General features: G+C 36.2%; 1 protein-coding gene across 1 annotated transcript in view; it reads right to left on the reverse strand.

Annotated features, from left to right (window-relative positions):
- LOC100966416 (canalicular multispecific organic anion transporter 1-like) overlaps positions 1-25,984 on the reverse strand; it is a 75,302-nt gene that overhangs the window by 47,582 nt on the left and 1,736 nt on the right. The window contains exons 2-6 of the mRNA XM_023509769.1: positions 15,570-15,717; positions 14,464-14,606; positions 7,913-8,090; positions 3,211-3,465; positions 940-1,005 (exon numbers count right to left, since the gene is read on the reverse strand). Coding sequence (XP_023365537.1) covers positions 940-1,005; positions 3,211-3,465; positions 7,913-8,090; positions 14,464-14,606; positions 15,570-15,717 — 790 coding nt within the window. The remainder of the gene's footprint in view (positions 1-939; positions 1,006-3,210; positions 3,466-7,912; positions 8,091-14,463; positions 14,607-15,569; positions 15,718-25,984) is intronic.

Consider the following 25,984-nt stretch of genomic DNA (forward strand, 5'->3'; position numbering starts at 1 on the left):
AGCATTGCATTTTCGTACTTTTCCCATGCAAGCTCTATCAACTAACCAATGAGAGTTGCATTTGAATTATATTACTTTGGAGTGTGTGACCTCATTAAATAATTGAAGTTAAATTTCAGAGCTATGTTATGAAATTTCATATAAATCAGTGTCTATCAGTCCCTTCTAAGGCTTCTTCAAGGTAAAAATTTCTTTCACTTCAGTAATTTATAATTGTGTGAAAGCTCTACATAACACCGTACGAAAGAGCCCTTGTTGATTCTAAGGTGAATCAAAGTGTACACATGATTGGTACACACAACGGCTACTGACAAATCCAGAAAGAAATTGCACATCGGCTTTGTAAACTTTACCTCTTACAAAAATCTGAAAAGCATAATCTAAGTGCAGTAGAATCTGAAATTACGTATATGAAAGTTTATTCAAACATGTATATGAGGTTTCATTCATTTTACTACAGAGAAAGTATGAGTGGCATGGATAAGGTAACTTTCCCATGGAAAATAACAATTTAAAACATACTTATAGAGTAGCATTTATATGATCATTGGTATCCCACATAAATGAGCTACCTGATATCACTTCTCCCTTATAATTCCACCTTTACATGCATGGCGAGATCATTGCCATTTTCGCCTGTCCCATCCATTCCATACTATTCCTTAAAATGAGTAATATTTTGTGTCTTGTAGAGTATTTGCCTTTAGTTCTTGGGCAAGAAACAAAAAGAACATGTCTACATTTTATTTGGCTTTATATTTAAATGCTATTTTAGCAATAAGGATGCCTACAGATCTGGAATCTGAAACGCCCTCCCAATAATTATACATATATCATCAGTTTGAGATACTGAAGATGGGACAAACTTCATTTAGTAACTAATTTATTGTTATACTCTAAATAGTCAATTCAAAAGCATATCCTTTTTACATGTATTACCTTAATTCCATGTAAGATTTCTTTGAGTAGTTTTATCTGTTTATCTTTGTTCTTTTTTTGGCTTTTCTATACAATGGAAAGAAAATAAGAACACAGTTGACAAAATTGATAGTACTTCTATGGCCACAGCCACTTCTTAAGTATAGTCTATTTTCCCTATTTTATATAAGATGTAGTTGAGAAAAACATCTTATAAAACATGTATCATATTGGAAATAATGCTGGAAAATAGTTTTAAGTAGGTAACTTCAAAGAAACCAGCAGGAATCAACAGCAGTATGAAAATAGTAGGAAATATTTATTTAAATCCAATTTGTTTAAAATTGAATAACAAAATACCACCATCCACATATGTACTATTAAAATGTAATACAGGGCAGTGCCTGTGGCTCAACGGAATAGGGCACTGGCCACATATGTTGGAGGTGGCGGGTTCAAACCCAGCCCTGGCCAAAAACCACAACCCCCCCCACAAAAAACATAATACATTTCCCAAAATTTTATCAGTTATCTCTATATCTATATATACAAGAATATGTATATACATATACATATATATGTACACATATATTTATAACAGACATGTCACAGGAATAAAAATGAAGCTCTCCATAAGTCAGATTAGTTATTTGGAATTAGAATAATTAAAATGTATATTTTTAAATACCAGCTCTTTTCTTCTTATAAATACTATGTAATTGTTCTATGTTTATTCAAATATTTAACTATGATCATATTCCCATCGTTTGGGTCTTGCTTATTAAGCGTATCTTCCACCAACATTGGCAATCAATATCATATGTCAGGCGTTTGTGTATCTTGTGAAGAACGCAGTGACGAGTTAACACTCACAACATCATTTGCATAATTTAAAGGCATATTTTCTATTTCATATATTTGCACATAATCTTGAAATCTCTAGGAAGGTTGTGGGACTCATTAAAATTCAGAAAATGTATTTCCATTTTTAATAACCGTACTTTAAGTGACATTATTTAAAACCCAGAATACTTAACAACTGGTTTGAAAAAAGTATTCTTTATAGTTATAACCGAAACTGATATTCTGAACACCAGCATCTTTAATACTTCCCCTTCACAGTCATATGCTATTTTCTAGTTTTCATCTTTGAAGATCAGTCATCTTTGAAAATTTCAAAAAAAATAACAAAAGTGTCATTTTTATCACTTAACTGTATTCAAATGAGTAAAAATCTCCCTGCCTTCTGTCTAATTCCACTCTATAGATAACTATTCCTAAAAGACTATGATCTCTAGATTACTTCTATGTGTCTATGAATACATTTGTAGCTATATATTTTTATTATTTATCTCTCTATCATACACATGTACATAGGTATAGCTACTTTAAAAATTGGTTCAATTATATAAATACATATATGCATGATATACATAGAGGTACATATATGCTGTTTCCTCTAATATTTGATTAATACATTTCCAGATGAGTACATTGACATTGTTAATATTTGATTCATTTAAAATAATGAAACATAGTTTCATAGACAATGCATCTGTGTCTGTGTATATTGATTTAATGTGTGAAATCATGTGTCATCATAGTGGGCTGATCTTCAGAACCCTGAGCTATGCTGTTTCTCCATCCCTACACCACGGCATCGGGCACACTGACACACGTGAGAGGTCACAACGCATCCACAGTATTGATGGTAAGATGAATAACTGAATGTAAAGGAAGGATGTTAAAAATCATTCCGTGAGGCATCTACTGTCCACTGGCTGCCTGCAGTCCAAACACCCTGCAGACATCCCAGCACACCCCTACCTCCAGCTGCAGGTGGACTGTTCCCTCTGCTTGAAATACATTGTTTTCAGACACCCACGTGGGTTACTCCTTTATCCTGTTGCTATACATTTCCTTTTGGAGGACATTCTTTCCCTTGTATGTAAAAGGGCACCCTTTGGTTGTCCATCAACATATCCATACTTATTTTTCTTCAGATACAGATTGCCACAAGGCATAATGTTATGTATCTTTTTACTTGATGCCTGTGTCCCCCCTACCCCCCAGAGAGGTGGAATTTGTGAGTTCTCCTCACTGCTGTATTTCTCTGCCTAGAGCAATGACTGCACGGGATAGATGCCCAGTCATTACACTGGTTAAATGAGTACACTAATGGTAGATTTGGATGATTTCCATGTATAGAGAATTAGCTAGATGTTATTGTTGACAAGTCAGAAAACTCGGCTTCTGTTTGAAATGTGTAGCCTGAGGCAGTCATTTTCTTACCTTCAGCTTTTTAATTTTTGTTGCAGCTAAAGTATTTATTGGTATGACAAACACAAGGACTGCCACCCCTGCTAGTACGGCTGAGCCTAGCTCTTTCCAAAGGAGGGCTATGGCCACCAGGATTCGAACAGGGCCTAACCAGAGGAGACTGAGGTTTTCGGTCAAGTCCATGAGCTGCTGGGCATCTGCTGACATCAAGTTAATAACTTTCCCAGTAGAAAACTTTTTTCGAGAGACATTTGATAAAAGCAGGGACTGTAGAAAGAGAAGCAAAATATTTAGGACTCCGTAGCTTATGGGGCATCTTTTAATCAAATAACAGTATATTTTAAGGTCAACTTTTAACTAGTTTGTGGAACTATACAAGGTTATTTATGTATTGGGATCATAAACAATCAAGAGAGGTAAATTTTACATGAGAAACATAATGATTCGTCCAAGTACACAGTTTTGGAATTCCCTGCATATTGGTAGAGAGTTAACGTTTTAGTTTCCAAGCAATTAACACTTCATCTCTTGTTAATTACAAAGTTGCAAAAATAAATCTCTTCTAGTTAGATTGAAGCTTTCCTCCCTTTTATCCCCATAATGCCTAATTGTCTCAGTTTTATCCGCACAAAATACATCAACAAATCAACAAATATCAAGGGCATGCTGATGAACAGCACTATGCAAAAAATTTATGGAAAATTAAAAAAGGACATGGTTTCCATTCTTGGGGTGATTACAGTCTGCCTGTGGAGCTACACAAACAGGCCAATTCTAAGTGCAGAAGCAACTAATAAGGGCCATGGGAACTTAGATAAGAGTACGGGAAAGGCCTCATGGAGCAGATAGAAATAGATCTTTTGCTCCAGGGCCTAATTCTCACTTTTCACTTGTGCTCACTATTTAATATTTACATTTTCAACCCAATACCCCTAAAATATGTATTGAAAATTCTTACTAATTATGCTGAAAGAAATCCATTTAAAATTTCCAGTGAAATAGATAATATTCCACTGTATGTATACATAGCATATTTTCTTTATCATTCATCTGCTGATTGATCAGGTTGTTTCTACGTCTTAGATATTATGGATAGGGGTGCAAAGCATAGAGTAGATATCTCTTCCAGATCCTGATATTAATCTTTTTGTGCATATACCCAGAAACAGGGTTTCTGGATCTTACAGTAGTTCTATTTTTAATTTTTGAGGAACCCCCATATTGTTTTCCAAGTGGCTGTAGTATTTAGCCTTCCTACCAACAGTGTGCAAGGATTCTGGTTTCTCCAGGTTCTTGCCAAGACTTGTCTTTTGTTTCTTTGATCATAGCCATCTTGACAGGTGTGAGGTGATAGCTCACAACTTTGATTTAATTTCCAGGATGATTAGTCATAATGTTTTTTTTTTTTTTTAATATATATACCTCTTAGCCATTGGTATATCTTCTTTGGAGAAATAAGTATCCAGCTTTAAAAAAGAAGGACATTCTGCAGTATGTGACACTAAGGTAGATGAAATAATCCAGACACAGAAAGACAAATATTGCATGAGTTTACTTAATTAAGGTATCTAAAATGGTCAAATTGATAAAATGAAATGCTGGAATGGTGGTTACCAGGGGCTGAAGAGGAAGGGAAATTGGGGAATTATTAATCAATAGGTACAAAGTTTCAATTAACCACATAAGATGAGTAAGGTCTAGAGATCCGCTGTATAATATTTTACCTACAGTCACCAATAATGTGTTTTACCCTTTTAATTAAGATGATAGGTCTCATGTTAAGTGTCCTGACGATAAAAGAAAAAAATTACTTCAGAATATTAAAGACTAAAATTCACATATAATTGAATGTATTGTACACAGCATTTCTAACATTAGAACTGATTTTTGTTTTTATTTTTTTCTGACTAATAAGCCATTTTTTTTTGTAAAAGACAAAATTCACAATCCGTGAAGGGTAACTTGGTTACCCTTTATTGCTAAATTGTACAATCTAAACTGTCTTTGTCATATGGAGCAATTTGACAGAATACTGCAAAAGGCGGCCTGATTACAGCGGATGGCGCAACCTTGCACAAGTGTCTGACAGGAAGTGTTTTAATCTGATAAAAGAGAAACTAAACTTGGATGAAAAGAAAACACCCATCTTTAAAACCTTCAATGATGGAAGAAGTTGGGGAGTTTTTAAATACTCTTTAGCTGAAATAAAAATTAGCTAAAGTATATTGTTACCTTCATCGTCTTTCTAAGAAACATAAAGTTCTATCCCAGTTTGAGATTTCTTTCAACAGTATTTGCGTAGAAGCCCTAGTCTTCTCACATGCACAGAGTTTCACCGGGTGACTCATTTATTCTTTCGGAACTTAATTCGTTTCACTTACTGTATCAGGCTCTACGAAGATCCTGATGAACCAGATACAGTGCCAAGCCTCAGTTCCTCCTGCTGACGGAAACACCTTCAGCATCCCTGAGTTCAATGCACTATTGTTTCATTTTATTGATCATAATATTTGTTTTGCCTCTTCACATTCTCCCTTGCATGTATTTGTTTGTTTCTAGATTCATGCCTTGATGCTAATTCATGTCTTTATTCCCCAAAATACTGCAACAGCTGCTTCTCCTTCTTTCCAGCTTCGCTTGTTTCCAAACCTTTTGTTCTGATCATCCACCCTTTGTCTCAACTGGATCCCGACTGCCTATAGAACTAAAGTGTATTTTTACAATATATCTTTCAAGGTTCTTTAAAAAAAAAAATTAAGACGCAATCTCTTCTGTCTCTACTATCACTCCTCACCATCCTGCACGTGAAATCTTGTTTCTCGTCAGACAGAATCTACTCACTATTTTCTGAGCAGGCTTTGTAGTAATTTCTGTACTTTTTGTCTCGTTATTCCAACAGCAGCCCCACATTGTGGAATATTAACAATGAAACTTTCCTGACCGCTCAGCTGGAAGCCATGCACTTCATTAATGTAGAGCTGGAAGGCTCATAAACTCCCTATCCTGATGATTCTCAGCCAGCAGGACAGCATATGGTGAGCCCGAAGGTGGGGTCACAAAACATTTACAAAAACGTTCTTTAATTTCTTCTTGTGTGCCAGGAAGTGTTGCAGGATTCGCATTTCTATAAGGCTTTCCATTTTTCATCAAACCTAAGCATAAAAATGGACAGTTTGCCTAGGGTTTGGGGGTCTTTATCTCTAAAGGCTCCTGTATCAGGGAAAACTTTGATTAAATAAATTTGTTAAATCTGCATTTAGTCTTCACATGTTTATTACATATGCTAACACTTTCCTAATTTCTTAAAGGCAAGGACTCATTCATTCATTCACTCATTTGCTCAGTCATCCAACTGTTACCAAAAATTTTAAAAAGTCACTGTCTTAAATGGTGAGGATAGAGTAAGGGAATAAGTTCCTATTTTGTTTGTTTTTGTTGCTTTTTTTTTTTCCCCAGACAGAATCTCACTCTGTAGCCCTAGGTAAAGTACCATGGTGTCATAGCTTACAGCAACCTGAAACTCTGAAACTCTTGGGATTAACTATCCTCTTGCCTCAATCTTCTGAGTAGCCAGGAGTACAGGTACTAGACCACCACATCTGGCTAGTTTATCTATTTTTGGTAGAGATGGGTCTTGCTCTTGCTCAGGCTGGTCTCAAACACTTGAGCTCAATCAATCCACCTGCCTCAGCCTCCTGAAATGTTAGGGTTACACTTATCAAAGAACCTACCATGCACAGCGGAGCACAAAGTAAGAACCTGATACTCATGTTCATTAAATAACTAGTTGATAAGTAGGGAGGAAGGAAATTCTTTAACTATTAATAAGTAGGATGTAAATAAAAGGCTGTGGATGGTAAAGAGGTGTTGTTTAAAATTGTATTTGAAGGAAAGGACAAAGTAAATTTTAAGGTTACATAAGGAGTAAAAATTAGTCCAGTTTGGGGTGCAAAGCTTAGAATGAAAGAAGAGCTCATAATGATTGAATAGAAAAGGATGGCTTTGTTGCAAGAAAAAATAAGGTAGTTTGAGCAGAGGGAGACAGAAAAGGTAGTCTGTAGAATGAAAATGACTGGTGAAGAGAGGAAATTTTATGGATGCATTGAGATGGACAATCATTTCGACATTCAACTCCACTCAGTTTCTGAAGGTCAGATAAATGACATATCATAAGACAAGGATCATCATCTAATTTCATGTGTTAGGGCAGAAGGGACTATGGAGAAATTAATGTAGCCAATAGGAGTCAAAGTTCTTCTAAAGCAAAGTGAATACGTATGAAGGACATCTTAATAATTTTTTAGTATACTATCCTATCTTTCTAGTCCCCTTCTTTTTCGTCTTTTTTTTTTTTTTTTTTTTGGAGACAGAGTCTCACTTTATCTCCCTCAGGAGAGTGCCATTGCCTCATAACTCACAGCAACCTCCAACTCTTGGGCTCAAGCTATTCTTTTGCCTCAGCCTTCCAAATAGCTGGGACTCCAGGTGCCCACCACAACATCTGGCTGGCTTTTTGGGGGGTGGGGGATGGGGTCTTGCTCTGGCTTAAGATAGTCTTGAACCTGTGAGCTCAGGCAATCCACCTGTCTCGGCCTCCCAAGTGCTGGATTATGGGCATGAGCCACCAAGCCCAGCTAGTCTCCTTATTTTAAAGTACATAAGGAAACATACCATTTAGAAATTGAGAATTACTTACATTAATTTTTTTTTTTACCTTTTTGTAGATCAGTCCAATTACAGCTGTTTTAATTTTTGCTGAGGTGAGCATGTTAAAACGTTGATATTGCTGAAGGATCAGGGTTTGTAAAAGGACTACAACAAAAAGTGCCACTGCATAACCGCAGCCAATCCAGCCAGAATCTAAGCTGTGTTCACAGAAAATGATAATGTGCCTGAATATCATAAAAATTGAGAAAGGGGAAGACAGGTTAAACATCGGAAGTAGTTAAATGCTTATGAGAGTCGAGTATTGCCGAAATGTTACACACACACGTACACCGCGTTCTCACACGCATATAACCCACCTCTTCGTCTTCTGTACGTGTTCAATTTAATATCTTTACACCCCTACCCCGTTTATTTTAACTTAAGCATTAGATGATAAAGTAAATAAACCAATAATTGTTTTCACAGACTTGTGGGTAAGAAATTATTTTCTGGTTTTCGGATGGAAATTTCATCAAAAATAAACTGTTCTAGTTTAACTTCATCAGAGCAGTTGAGACACGGAGGCATAGAAAACCTTTTTGTCTTCTTTTCTTCTGGGCACAAAGACCCAGCTACTTGGGAGCCTCAGGCAGGACGATTGCTCTAGCTGAGGAGCTGGAGGCTGCAGTGTGACACGGTTGGTCGCACCTGTGAATAGCCACTGCACTGCGGCGTGGGCCACATAGTGAGAGACCTCATTTCTTTAAAACAAACAAACAAAAATGACAACTTTTTTTCTCAAAATCATGCACTTTTGTCAAATATAAAGAAATACAACAATCAAAACTGAAGTGGGGGTCTCTTAAGATGGCACATTGATGCAATTTTTACAGGCTTACTTTACATCTCATCTTTTTATTGCATTTTTATTCATAAGCACTTCTTCCATTTTCTACCTTTGCATATTTCCTCTTCTGTCTGGTGTCAGCACGGTTATAACGACGACGGACCCACCGCTGGGGTACAGAACAACCATGAAGGTGGTTCTAAACTAACCATCGTGGCTGCTTATAGTCTCTGAACCTTGATTAAAACTCAGAGCGTCTGATGTTCACTGTGAATAACAATTTACATGTGATCTCACCCTTTTAGAGAACGCATCTCAGTGACCGGAAATAATCATACTTTTAAAAAACTACATATACGGTGCAAAAGGATGAAAAAAATAAGCATATACTCAGCGATACTATAAATTTGTATGTCATTTATTTTTGCATGCATGTGGCTTATTGAAGGAGTTTTTTTCTATTTCATCGGTGACAGGTATAGTAATAGAGGTTTTATAAATGGGCCTTTTTCATTGTGAACTCGAGAGATGCAAAAATGTTCTATGGCATAATAAACGGCCATTATGAGTCAACTTGGTTGTTAGAAATCCTAGGCAGTTAGGTCTGACAATGTCACTACCGTTTTCTCCAAAGGATTCTGAATGTAAAAACTCATTCTGTTGCAGTCACGTCACACTGCAGCCTCCAGCTCCTCTGCTAAAGCAACCCTCCTGCCTGAGGCTCCCAAGTAGCTGGGACTTTGTGCCCAGAGGAAAAAAAAAAATAAAAAAGGTTCATATGTCTCCATTTTTCAACTTTTCTGATGGAGTTAAACTAGAACAGTAAATTTTTGGTGAGATTACCATCTGAAATTTAAACATATGTTTAATTTTTTTTTTTTGAGACAGAGCCTCAAGCTGTCCCCCTGGGTAGAGTGCCGTGGCATCACGGCTCACAGCAACCTCCAACTCCTGGGCTCAAGCGAGTCTCCTGCCTCAGCCTCCCAGGTAGCTGGGACCACAGGCGCCTGTCACAATGCCTGGCTTTGGCTGCAGCCGGTGTTGTTTTGGCAGGCCCGGGCTGGATTCGAACCCACCACCTTAGAAGTGTATGTGGCTGGTGCCTTAGCCACTTGAGCCACAGGCGCCGAGCCTACATTTAAATTTTAAAGTGGTAAATGAAACATAGATTTCTAGGCTTTGATCCATTTTCTTGATGGCTTAGCTAATATGTGAACAGTTCAAAGCAATTTGTATTGCCCAAATGTACATGCGAGGTATGGAATGTGGAGTAATGCATACGTGGACTATCAGCAGGTGCTGTAGTGGTTCTACACATATCAATCAAGAATTACTAAAAATTATCTGTAGTCAAGGCGTAGTAAAGACCGTAAAATAATATGCAGAATATCTAATATAAACATTCATTTATTTGTTTGATTTTACAATAAGATATATAAATGGAGGAAAAGGGCAAACAACAATCAACAAGAGACATATCTGGTCCATATCCAAATTATTATCCTACTAGTAAATTAATAAAAACAATACTTTATATGCTTTATTCCACATGCAAGTCAGACTAATAGGATAATGTATATTCATCCCTTCAACTCCTCCCCCTAATACCTTTCTTTTGGATTTAGGCTTCGAGATTTGCTTGGCTAAAATAATTTGGCACAAGTGACATTCTAAGATTTCCAAGCCCGGGTCATAAAACAAGTTCTCTGAGACTCTTGGAATGTTCACTCTGAGGAAAGACAACTGCTATAAAAAAAGTGCAACTATCTGAGACCTGTATGCTCAAACGAACTATTCAGAGAAGAGGTGTGTGTGTGTGTGTGTGTGTGTGTGTGAGAGAGAGAGAGAGAGAGAGAGAGAGAGATGGGTCTAGGCATTTTATCCATCATTATAGGCATCAGATGTATAAATTGAAAAGCTGTCTTGGACAACGCAGCACCAGCACACATGGAGAAGAACCAAGGTGACCAGCTAACAGCCAGAACCCAGCCACATATCTCACACCAGCCACATGAGATGGCTCCAGCTGGAGCTGTCTCCAGCTTTCCCACATACTCGGCTAAGGTCCTAAGCATCGTGCAGCAGAGAAAAGCAATCTCTGTGAAGTTCTGTCCTTCCATATTGTGAATGTAATAGAATTGTTTTATTTGTATCAATTTTGACATGGTTAATTTTACAGAATTAGATAATCAGAATATACTGAGCTGGGGGTCAGAGGCAAGGGGAGGGATGGTTCTGAGATTTCATCTGGGGCATGGGAGTTAATCCAGGAGACATTTGGTTTATAACTCTAAAAGGCAAGAGAGCCCAAGAGAGAATTTGGGATGAAAAACGGCAGGAAGTTTCCTTACACAAACACCTTCTTGCCTTGGGTTTCCTGACACCATTCTCTCTCTCTCTCTCTCTCTCTCTCTTTTTTTTTTCTTTCTGAACTATTCATTCCTTCTCAAGATCCTTTGACAGACTTCCCCATCATCACCAACTCTCTGCTTTGGAATGCTGATGGTTTTGGCTGTTGACAAATTTACTTGTCTTCACTTAAAGCTTATGTGGTTTCATCCAGAGCAATGACATGCTCAAGCCAATTTAGAACAATTCCAATTTATCACTTCAGGCTTTATCTTTCCCAATTCCAGACTTACACAGATAACTGCTTAGTCGACATTTTTGTCTGGAAGGTTGTGTCAGGGACATCCCAAGACCACTCCCAGATCAAAGATTCATAAAAAGAATGTAAAGGATTCAGAGTATGGTCATACCGGTGGCTATGATTTATTATGGTGAAAGGTTACGAAGCAAAGTAAATAAAAGAAAAGGTGCATGGAACAAAGTCTGGGGGACAACAGGCACAGATAACCAAAAGTCCTTTTCCTGTGAAGTCACAGACAGCATATTTAATCTCCCAGCAACTAGTTATGGCAACACACTTAAAATATTGCCTCCCAGGCAAACTTGTGAGAAATTCAGTGTCTGGGGATTTAATAGGAGGCTGGTCAAGTAGAAACCCTCTTCTTAATGCACACCAAAATTCCAGACTCCCAAAAGGAGACAGGGTATTCAGCATGAACCATATGGATTGTATATAAACAGTTTAGACGTACTAGGCCACTCTCATCAGTTAGGATAGCGAGAACCCTCCTGAAACTCAAGTCTCAGGTGTCCTGTAAGCAGGTCTTCCAAAGTCCTAGTGAGGCCTGCAACATTGATTCTTTTTCAATAGCTAATAGATACTTCAAATTTAACAAGTCTCAAAGCAAGCCCTATTCCCTATTTTTGTCTTTCCTGAGTTTTCTTGGCATATGGTGATTCATTTTCTTGCGACTTGAGTAAAACAAAAACAAACAAACCAACAAATAGAACAACAACAGACAACTCTGAAGGCGTCTTTGACTCCTTGCTTCCTCTCTTAACCTACATGCAGTTCATCAGTAGATTCTGTTGACTCCATCTTTAAAAGAGATCCAGAATCGGACTACTTCTTACCATCTTCCTCGTTACAACCCAACTGAAGCCACCACTGACTTTGGCCTCGCTTACCAAATAAACTCCTAACTCGTGTTCCTTCTTCCACTCTTGCTCTTCTTTACGCTACTTTCCACATAGCATTCAGAGTGATCCCCATAAAACTTAAGTCTAATTAGACCATTATCTCCTCAAATCTTCAAAATAGTCCCATCATGTTTCATAAGGCCCTTCAAAGGTCATTTTCACTCCAAAACATTTCTGACCTCAATTTTAACACTTTTTCTCTCATCCTCTTTGTTCCAACCCTACTCTCCTCCTTGTAGGCCCTCAAAGATACTATGCACCAAGAATACTCCTGGTTTTTGCCCTTCCTGTCCCCTCTAATTGCAATTGATACTGTCTTGGCTTTCTTTCTAACTTCCTTTAAGACTTTGATCAAATGTCACTTACCATTGACGTCTTCCCTAGTCACCTAACATAAAACATCAGCTTCCAACTCCTCAGACTGACATCCCTTTAACCTGCTCTAGTTCCCTCCTAAGCACTGATTATCTTTTTATCATTATTTATATATATTCAATTGTCTATTGTTTTTCTCTCTTCTCTGAATGTCATCAGAGTTTTGCTTTTTGCTCTATCCCCTTAGTTCACCTAGAGGAATGTCTGGCATATGGTAGGTACTTAATTAAATGAAATATTCCTGAGTTTTATCTGTAGTTCAGGTGACTCAGGGTCAACTGTATTTTCATGAATTAAATGGCTCCAAAACGTTCCAACAGGTTGGGCACGATGGCTCATTCCTGTAATCCTAGCATTCTGGGAGGCTGAGGTGGGTGGATTAATTGAGCTCACAGGTTTGAGACTAGCCTGAGCAAGAGTGAGACCCCATTGCTACTAAAAATAGAAAAACTGAGGTAAGAGGATTACTTGAGCCTAAGATGAGGTTGCTGTGAGCTATGATGCCATGGCACTCTACCCATGGTGAAAGCTTCAGACTATTTCTCCAAAAAAAGAAAAATAACAACAACAAAACCCCCCAAACACTCCAACAACTTGGAAATATTTTCAATAATAAAAATTTAATCAGAAGTTAATAAAATAATATGCTTCTCTGTATTTCCTTCATGTGAGAGTTAGAGGTAAGGCAACATCTCCTTGAAAAACATAGCACATAGTCAAGGGCACAATTTCATTGTCTTCCTGTAGCCCCCTCGCAGATAAATATTACAAAAATGCTTCAAATCACTTTAATATATATATATATACATATTTATTTATATGTATATATGTGTATGTATTTTACAGACATCTATACATAATTATAACATATTTTAATATATGTCATGTATAGTAATTTATTTATTTAGTTACCTTGGCTGATAAAGTTTAATTCTCAAAAGACCACAGCTAATAAACATAATGAATATATCTATCATTTCCTTTTCTAAACATAACCTTTGAGCAAGATATCCTAAATTTCAGTCATGACTCTTGATTCTTTCTAGCATGTAACCTTGGGCAAATTTCTTCAACTTCTCTGTCTCTGTATCTGCATTGTAGTAATGAGTGTAATAATGTTCCTACTTCATAGCAATGTTGTCAAGATTAAATAAGGTAACTAATGTGATGATTAATTTTATGTGTCAAATTAACTGGGTGAACATATACCCAGTCAGCTGGTAAAACATAATTTCTGGGTATGTCTGTGGGGGTGTTTCTAGAAGAGATTAGCATTTTAATTAGTAGACTGAGTAAAGAAGATCCCAGGGTATAGAGGCCTATCCAATCTTTTGAGGGCCTGGATAGGAACAAAATAGTGGAGAATGGGTGATCCTATTCTCTTCTGGAGCTGGGATATCCATCTTCTCCTGCCTTTAGACATCAGAGCTCCACATTCTCTGGTTGTGAGATTCAGGCTGGATTATACCACTGTGGTCTCCGACTTGCTGACAACATGATTGTGGGACTTCTTGGCCTCCATAATTACCTGAGCCAATTCATAATAAATCCCCTCTATATATCTATGTATATCCTATTGGTTCTGTTTGACTGAAGAACACTGATTTTATATAATTATCATACAATTTTAGAACGGTGGTTAATCCATAGTTGGCTCTGTCAAATATTGTCCATGTTACCATAATTCCCATTTGTATTACAGACAACCTTAATAGAATCCCATCCACTAAATAAAATTCACAAGAAACACATTCTCCACTCTTTTTTAGTAGGACTTTTATGGTAGAATATTTGCTTATTGTTTACCTATAGGAAGGAAAGCAAACACACAAATAAAACCAACTTACTTCATTATGAATGGGCTAAAGAAAAATAAACCATCAGCCAACACTTTGAATAAAGTGACTTGAACCAGGAGAGTCTTAAAGGTGTTCCACAATGCATAGAGGAGAGATGGTTTCCCAGTAGATGCCTCTTTGTGAGAAGACTCCTATATAATTAAAAAAAATAGAAACTATTAAAATTGGATAGAATTGATATTAGTACAAATACTATATATGTGCATACATATTATGTGTATATATATCATGAAGGTAATGTACTCCAAAGACAGTAAAAAGCAAGGAATAACAAAGGAATAAATTCAATTAAACTTTAAATTATGACCCATGTTATTGGCATGTATGTAATCAGACTAGTTGCTGATTTTTATATCATATAGCATAAATGGTAAGAGTAATAATCATATTTTATAACTTTTGTGAGTTTTGAAATAGTTTCATTAACATAAATATACCTTTTATCTCCTAATTATATTTCTTGTTTCTAGAAAAGGTGTTTACAGGGTGACCATAAAGTTCATTTGAAATTTTAAATTTCACACTATTTTAAATTGCGTGCACACTTTATGGCCACCTTATATATGATGCTGGATATGGAGTACCTCTCCCTCTTCTCTTAGACTTTGGCCTTGGCCACCATAAAATTAACTTTGACCAATACTATGTAAATGGAGGCTTTGAGATATAGAAGTTACCTCAGTCACCATTCATTGAGAAGCCAAGGATATATGTACATGTCAACACTAAGGCACTAAAGAGATCTTGCTGATCATTTCCCAAAAGTGTGCAAAAAGAAGGTACACTTAAGCAATAACAATAACTTCAATTCAACTTTGAAAAGTATTATGTAGATAACATCTCTTAAAATGTATGTACATTTTTTGGCTTCGTATTTGCTCTTGAACATTAGAAGGAAGTGATGAAGTAATACTGAATAATTTGAGGATGGGAAGAGTTCCAATAACAATCAAATATACTTAGAGAAATGGGTTGTCATTTCACATTTCTTAGGGATTTTCTGTATTAAAATAAACATAATATCCTATATTTGGAAAAAGTCTTATTGAGTTACAGGTAGTAATTAACTACTTTAGGATTTAAAAATCAATTACCTTGACTTTTTGCCTCTCTTGATTCCTTAAAATTTCTTTCCTCCATTGTTTTTCAAAGATAGGACATACAGTGTAGGAGGAATCACTTTCACTCAGTTCAAAAAGGTCTTCTCTTTCCAAAGGTTTCTTATAGCCTAAAGTAATTAGTCTAAAAATCAAAGAGTAAGTTAAACAAAATGGCACGACAAATAATCAACTTGAAAAGAATTGCATATGCATTTATTTCACTTCTTAATTTATAAGTTATTTTATTGATCAGTATATAATGGCTAGATTGTGTGAAATATCATAAAACTTAACTCTGGAGTTCAATATTACATAATAATAATTTGTAGAAAGGCTGTTTAGACATCTAATTATTCAGTGAAACATTAACTTCATTTCCTCATCTCTTTGGAGAAAGTACCACTCACCTCACTTACTGAAATTATCATCTCACCTCACTTACTGAAATTTAAATAGCAAAATTCACAGTAATATATTCACTCAACCACCCCCAAACCCATCTTCCCTTTTAGGCTTGTAACAGATGAGAAATAGATCCACCCCTTGCATTTGCAACTTCTCTTCTGTTGCACTAGGACATTATATACTGCTTTTCCCTTTGCCTCTTGACTTTAGAGATGGTCTAACTAGATGTAGAGTAGCTGTCCATCAACTTTAGCTTTGGTCAGATGACCTATTACCATCAAAAGGAAGTAAAATATGAGATAAGATGAGAGTGCCATTTCTGAGTTGATTTCTTAAGAGCTATGGAAAGTTTTTGCCAGCTTCTTTGTTGTTTCCACCCTCCTCCTTTCAAAGAACTTGACACAGGAGACACTGTGAGTAATTATGCCAAGAACAATGGGTCCAAACAGAGAGGCAAACTCATATGCATGGTCTACTTATACCACAAAAGTTATTGTGGTAGACAATGGATTTTATTTACCCACAACTATCACTCTGCCTATCATGTTCTTTCTAATAAGAATCTGATATTTATTCAGTTGAAACTCTCTTAAGCTCAGGTAAGCCCTTATCCCAAGCACAGAGCTATGAATTGAGACAGTTCAGAACCAGCCCTGGTAATCTCATTATTCTTTGTTTGTGATCAACCACACAACTCAGAGATGGCTCATGATACCTAAATAATAATCTGCTAAGAAGAACTTTCTTTTTCAAATGAAAGCACAAAACTTCAAAAGGTGAGAACATTTGATTTCCAACTTTTTTCTGCTCTTCCTTCCTGCATACACTTGAAGGCAGGATGCTCTGATAAAAGCCATTTCCCACCATGGATGAAAAGTCAAAGAATAGGGCAGCACCTGTGGCTCAATGGGTAGGGCGCTGGCCCCATATTCCAAGGGTGGCAGGTTCAAACCCGGCCCTGGTCAAATGGCAACAAACAAATAGCCAGACATTGTGGTGGCACCTGTAGTCCCAGCTACTAGGGAGGCTGAGGCAAGAGAATCACCTAAGCCCAGGAGTTGGAAGTTGCTGTGAGCTTTGTGATGCCACGCTTTCTACCGAGGGCGAGAAAGTGAGACTCTGTCTCTAGAGTCTCTTGGAAATAGAAGGAAAAAAGGCTCTGTATAACATTTCTGACTCCTTACCATATTCTCATCCCTCTTTCCCAATAACTTAAGAAAATAGAAACATGTTTGTTTAAGCTAATATTTTTCTGTTTTCTTACTTGAAGCCAAACACTCCCAAGGGATAGAGTTCAGATATATCGTATATTCTGTGAACTTGTTGACATGATTTGTTCAGTGGAAATTAAATTCATATTTAAACTCATGTCTTCCGACTCTATAGTCTCAGTTCTTTCCATTATGAAGTGTATTAGCCTACGAGATGATAACAGAGTATTACACTACTCCAAATTTGGGGACCACTTTTATTGTTATTGTTACTGACTAATCTCAATTGCTTGACCATGGGGTGAATTTTAAACCCTTTGGTAAATTTTACTTTTATTATAATAAATGATATCTTACACAATTCCTACTTAAGAATGTCTTAAAGGTAATAAGAAAAGACCTTTAGTAATCATGTTTCTGTTGGCTCAAAAAAGTTGGATATTTTCCTGCAGTGCACTTTTAAAAACATATTGAGCAATAAACTACTTATGTGTGTCATATTAAGTCTTTCCATTTCATTTAATAAAATAATTACTCATTTTCCAAATAAGACTGCATTGATTTTCACAAAAGCATTTTTAATACCATTTACTACCTCAGCATTTTGAGTTAGAACTGTGCAAAACTCAGCGGTTTTGGTTCAGGGTAAGTGACCCCTGGCTTTCATGCTGAGTGTCCAAATAATGCAGCATCAGAAAGTGACACTTAAGCTGAATTGATTGTGATTCTCGTGGCTTGGTGGGTTACCTCCCTCGACTTTTCTTTTCCCAGGTGTGAGCTCCCTCTCCCTCCACCTTTGCTCTCTCCTGGTAGACTCTGATCATAGGGGCTGGTCTTACCTTCTCACATAAAAGTTTAAAAAAAGAGGAGGCAAGGAAATAGTATTTCTCTAAATCAAAAGTTGATTTAAACAACTAAGATCAACAGTTGACCCTTTCAATAAATGAAATATATCACACACACCAGGAACCATAAAATTAAGGACCTTATTCCAAAACCAATCATAAGGTGATTTCCGTTTTTTAAGAATGATATTTCTTTTCAAAGGACATTCACTTTAATTAATTTGATCCAGATAACACCCTAAAGAAGGGAAAGAAGTATTACTTTCTCATTGTAACAAGTAGTTAAACACCAAAAATTCCAGAGACTGGTCACTTGTTTAAATTTATGATGTAAAGTACTGCAAAAACATCAGATAATGCCTGAAATAAAATACTTCCACTTTGTTTTTAGTTTTTGTTGTCTTAGAATTTCGAATATATTTAGCACTGATAAGGGAAAATATGTCATCTAGCTGATGTGAAGAGAGTAGAATAAAAAAAGTAAAAAAAAAAAAAAACAACAGAGAGTAAAAGATGAAATCAGTGTCCAAAATTTGTGGATAAATGCATAAGTAAATAAATCGTGGATAAAATGCATAAATTTTATTAATATGGGAGAAAAGTTAGGACATAATGAGAAGTGTATACCTGATCAAAATAATGATTCAACTGTGATTTATACAAATTTTAACTAGACTTCTTCATGTATATCAAGGGAATCATTCTATGACCATGATCATTATACACTGATGGGAGATTCTATTTTCTAATAAAGGCTCAGTAATTTTTGATCATCAAAATAATCTAGATAGGTACTATCTTAGGAATTAAATTTCATAAGCATACAATTTTCTAATTATTCTATCATCTGAACATGTTTAATTGAATTATTCATATAATTATGGTTGCTTGAATTTGACCTAGGAAATAATTTCTGACTTTACTCTGCAACTCCAAAAATAGATCTGAGAATACAATTAACCACTATCTTCAAAGGGACATTCTCTTAAACAATAGCTATGTTTCAACTGCAATTGTTTAACCACCCCGTAAGAAATCAAATTAGATTCATGCCAATGATGATGCCTGATAACAGCAGGCTATGAAATCCTTTATATCTAGTTCTGAGATGTTATATTTACACAGAAAATAAAAATGATATTTAACAATTAATGCTCGATATTTTGTTTGATTGACTTAAGACACAGATTTTAAGATGGTAGATTGTCATATTTTTAAATTCACTATGCTTTATCTTGCTTATTAAAGTTAATTTCAACATCTTATGTTAAGACATCTAATAAGATGGTTGTAATATTTAATACATATATACGTTGTATTTATAGTTTGATGATCAAAGCCTTAAAATGACATTTATTTAAAATTAATTTCATTTACATTATTTAAATTATATGACTTTAAAATGTCACTAAAATTTTTTAAAGCCAGAGCAAACTTCCTTCTCAACTTGGGTATGACGCAAAAGGAATTTACCTAACAAATTCAATCAGTGTAACGTAATTCTTTAAACCCTCAATGAATCCCAAACGATGATAAAAATAAATAAATAATTAATTAAAATATATACATAAAAATGAATAAATAAAAAGAAAATATTTCTACACAAATTTGAGAAATTAAAATAATTAACTATAAATAGCTCAGATTTACATAATTTCTACTCAAGCTTTCTTTTTTCTAGTGTGAAGCTTAAGGTTACATGGTAGCATAAAATTTTTGTTGTCCTCCTTAAGTGATCACTAGATTTGTATAACTAGGAAATCTTATCCTATCTCAGCCTCTCTGTCCAAAAATTTGCTCATAAGTATGTAAATTTTCTATTTAAGCTGCTTTCATAAAACCCACTAATGGTCTTCATATTACCAAATTTAATGAAAAATATTAATTCTTATTTCAATTTACTGCTTTTCAGTATTTGATCCTATTAACCACTTTATTTTTCTTTTTTCTTGACAGTTTCTCTTTTCTTAGCTGTCAATTACCACTTTCCTCTTAAATTCTGAACACCTTTCTGTCTTTGTAGACTCCTACTTTTGCCATTTAAATATTGATTCTCATTGTTCCACTTGTTCAACCGAGTCAATGGACTCTTCTTCTGGGTAGTTTTATTCATACTCATGGTTTCAACTACTGACTTCAACTATTGACTATAGTCAATGAGTCCCAAATACATAGGCTGGTCATTCATCCTAAGCCTAAGAACCACATAGCTAAACACTCATTCACGTGATGCTTCACAGGCATCGCATAATAAATCTTTTCCAAAGTGAACTCACAATTTTTTTTTTACTTCAGAAATAAAATTTAATGACTTAATTTCGTTTTTACTAGTAAAAACTAGGTTAACAGTTTTAAATTTAATATACTTCTGGACAATGATACATAGGTCCCATTTTTAGCAGAAGCTTATGGAAAATGTTTGATATGGTACAGATTAATTCAACCCTTCAGTTTGCACAAATACAAAGGCATAGTCATGATTAAAGGTAAAAGTTGTATAACAGTTCTGCATACTAAAATATTACTAATAATGCAGTTTCTGAGAACCAAAATATCAGCTGGCTGATTTTGCTTTTATGATATATATTAACTTCTAGCATGACAAGGCCACTAACAAAATGTTCACCATTCTTCCAATACCTTTGATTCCCAGCATGCTTACCAGTTGGCAAATTCATTTTAGTGGCAGATAGAATAAGAATTCAGGATACAAAGAGCAAGGATTCTTTTTCATGAGCTATTTTATCATAAAACATGCAGCAATGAACTTTCAATTAATAAACTATTTTTATAATTCAGTGAAGATTATTATTGTATCTGGCATAATAATGAGAACTTTATTCACTTGATTAAAAGCATTTACCATTACCATTAGATCAGCTCTGGCATTCAAGAGGTCCAGTAACTCTGCTAAGAGTATGGCAATAACCTCACCAGTATGATTGGTTCATCTATGACTGGCTGCCGTGATTAAGCTTCAACACGAAACATCACACACTTCTAGAAAACATATCTCCACAGAGCCTCTCACCTTCTTCACTTGCTCACCAGACACAGGGTGTCTATCACTGCCTAGCCTGACTTCTTCTGACAGCAGGTTTTCTCAGCAGAGGAGCGTTGTAAAAGGAAGTCACGTCATCTTGCTTTTCAGTCGACTGAAGAGCCGACTCTCATTTCCTTGAAATTCATGAAAAGCATTTTTCACCAGTCTGTCTAGATCTACTTTGTCTTGAAATTCTAGCTCAGGGTTTATTTCCAGTATGATGGATACAACTCCACAACAATCTGTCTGTACTTCAGCTGGTCAATATTTTTCATGCGCCTTCAACAAGGAGAGAGAAATTCATCTCATACACGGTCACATCTGACAGAGTTGGTTGCTGGGGAAGAAGCTTCCCAGCCACCATGATGCCCCTGGGTGTGTTCTCCAGGATCTGTCATACTCTTGAGGCTGGAGAATATCCAACAGAGTTGTTTTAACTTCACTGGGTAACAGCGGGTATAAGTCCATTGCTAGCTTGTCTCCCCTATGAATCTATAGCTCAGATGCTATAGCATGAATGATCCATCCAATTCATATTTTCATCATGACCCTGAATAATTCAGGGTTATTGGAGATGATCCAGCCAATGTGGATGACCAATTCTTGCTGGAGGACCACCTCCCTCTCATCATGAATATTATATTTGTAATAGATGAAGTTCTTAATCATGCTTCAAGACAAAGGATTAGAGATAACATCTTCTTGGCCAAAGGCACTCAGATTTACCATTTGCCCTGCCAGGCTGTCCACTACTTTACTTAAATAACTCACTGCTTGGTACACAACTGACCAAAGTTTTGCTGCCAGCTCTTCTACAGAGAAGATCTCTGATCTCTCAATGTGATCAGAAATGGTACCTTCCTTTGTGATGAAGTTGGGGCCTTCTCTTTTGAGTTGTATACCCAGAGGACGGCTTGCCTCACAAGACACCTGCAGTCATTCAGCTTTTGAAGAAGGTCACAGGTAGGTTTGTTTTTCCATTCAGTCATGTTGACATCTGGTTGCTGTTCCAGCTTAGGAACATCAGAGGTGCTGCTTTGACATTTGACTTTTGAATGTTTGGGAAGTTCTACTTCCTCAAAACTCTTAAATTGTGGAAAGTCTTCTGGTCACTGATTTGTAGGAAGTCCAGTTGTTCTACTACCGCTCCAGATATTAGTGTCTATAGACAATCAACATGAACTTTGACTCCTCCAATCATTCCTTTTTTAAAGACTGCCAGCATATCTAATATGGGGTTGAACTGTCTCCCTCTTTAATTATATTTCTGAATGATAACAAAGAAAAGTGGACATCCAGGCATTTTCCAGTATTGCATAGTGAACTGTAGTGAGTTCTTTATGTTATCTGTCAGCAGCAAAATGTCTTAAGAGATGTAGAAATCACTAAGGTTAAAAATAATAAGGTAACAAACCAGTCTTTCCTAGAATGCAATGAATCTTTGATGTACTGAGGCAGCCAATGGGCCTATCTGGTCTTTTAGAGAGTCCTAACTTTTCACTGATTACCCAGATGAAAATACACTTTCAAAAGCTCCTGCTGAACCCATATCTGAATGGGCTCTACTTGATGAGGAGTTTGTGTCTAGACACTATATGTATTGAGCAAAATTTAAAGGTACTGGCTTTCTGCTACAAGTGTATGTGAACTACCAGATCGTTTTCCAGCAGGCCTGATTGGAAAACCTCATGCTCACTAATGCTGACTCTTTAGTGGAGCATAGCTGGACAGCATTAACATCTTTAGGACTGCTTAGTTCATCAGCTGAGAGTTTTGCAGTGATATAAAGGGCTTGACTCCAAATAAATAGTTTTCCATCATAGCCACAGTTGCTAGGAAATTTCTTTTGACTACCTTTTTTTTTTTCATATTCTGAAAAATCAGCTGGCACATAATAGTACTTTGGTAGAATAGGCTAGCCTTCTGTGGTCTGATGTAGCACTGGAATCAAAAGATCCTGAAATTCCTTTACTTGTTGGGATTCTCTCTAAAAACTCCATCGATCATCATGTAAAGGAAAAATATAGAAAATTCACATTCAATGCCATCAATTAGCTTAATCTTAGCTGGTTTGTAGTGGCATTTATTGGAATCTTCCAATGATGCTCTATACCTATCTCTCAAGAAATGCCTAAATCATATTTTCCTTTTAATTTTCTAATCACTTTGTGAAGTGTCTGGCTAAACAGAACTTCATCATCCAGGGCAGATGTAGGGAAGGAGGGCAGCGTCTGTGTTGTGTGATCTTGACTTTCTGGGTAACATGCGAGCACAAAGTTTGCATGTTGCAATTGTGAGCATTGAGATCCACAAATATAACTGACCAAGAACAGCCCTTGTCGCCAAAGAGGTCAAATCCATTAATGGTTTCTAGTCTTTTAAGTAAAATAATGGGTAGCCTCGCCTTATCCGTTACTTTTGCCAAGCCGACAGAGCTTGAAAGTAGTTCTGTGCTGCCATTGTTATATTTGCTTCCTCTTTCCCAGATACCCAAGTCAGAAACATGGTAAACCCTTTCTATGCCAAATACAAGGATTTGAATAAAAGCGATCTCATTGGTGTTTTAGATAATCTGGAGTCCTGAGGAACACCTCTCCACAAGGTAAAGAAGACACTGTGACACTGCATTTATCTGAAGATGACCATACCCCTCAGAGGAGAGCAACTCACTCCTGGGTGCACATTGAAAACAGAATGAAGAGATGTTGCTGGGCACAGGTCCTGCTTAAAATGCTGGACTTTATCTGTCTGCCACAAACAGCAGTAGCGATTTCATCTCATGAATTTTATAGCCAAGTGCTCCGGCTCATGGGTTCTTCCCTTGTCATCATCACTATGCCTCTAAGCAAGAGCCAAAGCCCAGGCCCCAGCAGCACAGTGCAAGCTATCCCAGATCTTGGCCTCATCACCTCATGTCTTAGTAGGAAAAAGACCTGTGGTTGGACTTTGATACAGGAGCAGTGTAGACTTGACAATTCTGTAATAATGATGCAATTTATCACACAGAGTTTCACTCTCCTCATCTCTATTTCCATATCTTTTTAAAATTTAACCTTTTATTAAATCATAACTTTATATATTTATGGGATACGAAGTGATGACTTGATATACAAGGTGGAATGGTGAGATTTCCATTTCCATATCTTATAAACCATAGCCACATAATTGCAAAGGTGATTTTCTAAAATGCAAATATGATTATGTCACTCCTCTATTTTTAAGAAGCTTCTTATGGACTTCAGGATGCCCTAGAGAAATCTTTATGATCTTTCCCTCTGGCTTAATCTGTCACTTCACTCATTCTCTCTCACCTCTGTGGTTTACACATGGTATTTGCTAAACTTGAAGTACCAGGTGACTCATTCCTACACTCCCTTAAAAATTGGATGAAAGCATTTGTATCTGTTAAATCTTTCCTAATTGTGCAAACTCATGAAAAATTGTGAATCATGTTTACATTGCCTTTGGTCTTTTTTGATAATTGATGGTCTACTTTTTAATCTTTATAATTTAATTTTGAATTCCTGAACAACAGAAAGGAAGTCATTTATCTCCACATTTTTGAAGGTTATCAAATTTTTGAGCATTTAGTATCTTTTTTTTTAAGCTGGAACTTTTTTTTTGTTTTTTTTTTATTTTTTAATTTTTTTTTGCCAGGGCCATGTTTGAACCCATCACCTCCAATATATGGCCAGTTTCCTACTCCTTTAAGCCACAGGCACTGCCCATAAGCTGGGACTTTTTTTAATTTAATTTTTTATTAAACCAAACTGTATATATTTATGGGGTACAATGTGATGATTTGATATACAATGTGGAATGCTTAAATCAAACTGATTGACATAACCACCAACTCACCTACTTATTGTTTGTGCTGGGACATTCATTATTTACTCTTAGTTGTTTTGAAGTGTACCCTTGCATTGTGCACAGTAGGAGAGATCCCTCCAAATGCCCTCCCTCCTCCCGCTGGACTATAATTGTGATTTATCATTTGTATGAATGTGTATGTGATTATGTAGGTTTCCTAATAGTATGGAGTATATTAGATACTTTTTTCCCCCCAATCTTGAGACACTTTACTAAGAAGAGTATGTTCCAACTCCATTCAGGTAAACATAAAAGATGTAAAGTCTCCATTGTTTTCATGGCTGCATAGTATTCTGTGGTATACACATACCATAATTTGTTAATGCATTCATGGGTTGATGGGCATTTGGGAGAACAAGGTATCAAGATGTAGAAGATGGAAACTGTATGCACACCTTTTACCACTAACAAATATTGATTCTCACTAGATAAAAGATGTAAATTTAAGAGATGAAACTATAAAAATATTAGACAAAAGTGCAGGGAAAATGCTTGAAGATATTGGCCTGAGAAGATATTTTATAAGGAGAACCCCCCTGGCAATTGAAGCAACACCAAAAAAATACTGCTGGGATCTGATCAAGCTAAAAAGCTTCTGTGCAGCTAAGGGAACTACAACCAAAGCAAACAGACAGCCTTCATAATGGGAGAAGATTTTTGCAGGTTATGTTTCCTACAAAGGTCAGACAACAAGAATCTACAGAAAACTTAATCAGTAAGAAAAGCACAAATGACCAACACCATTTCTTTGTGGGGAAGAGATTTGAACAGAAACTTCTCTGAAGATGACAGGCACATGGCCTATGAACTCATGAAACAATGCTCATCTTCTTTAGTTATCAGAGAAATACAAATCAAAGCCACTTTGAACTATCACCTGACACCAGTGAGATTAGCCCACATAACAAAAGAGCAAAACTGCAGATGTTGGGGTGGATGTGGAGAGAAAGGGACACTTCTAAACTGCTGGTGGGACTGTAAATTAATACAGCCTTTTTGGAAAGAAGTATGAGAATTCTCAAGGAAGTAAAAGTT

The sequence above is a fragment of the Otolemur garnettii genome, unplaced genomic scaffold (assembly GCF_000181295.1).
Source record: "Otolemur garnettii isolate 467f Iridium unplaced genomic scaffold, OtoGar3 scaffold00009, whole genome shotgun sequence".
Lineage (NCBI taxonomy): Eukaryota > Metazoa > Chordata > Mammalia > Primates > Galagidae > Otolemur > Otolemur garnettii.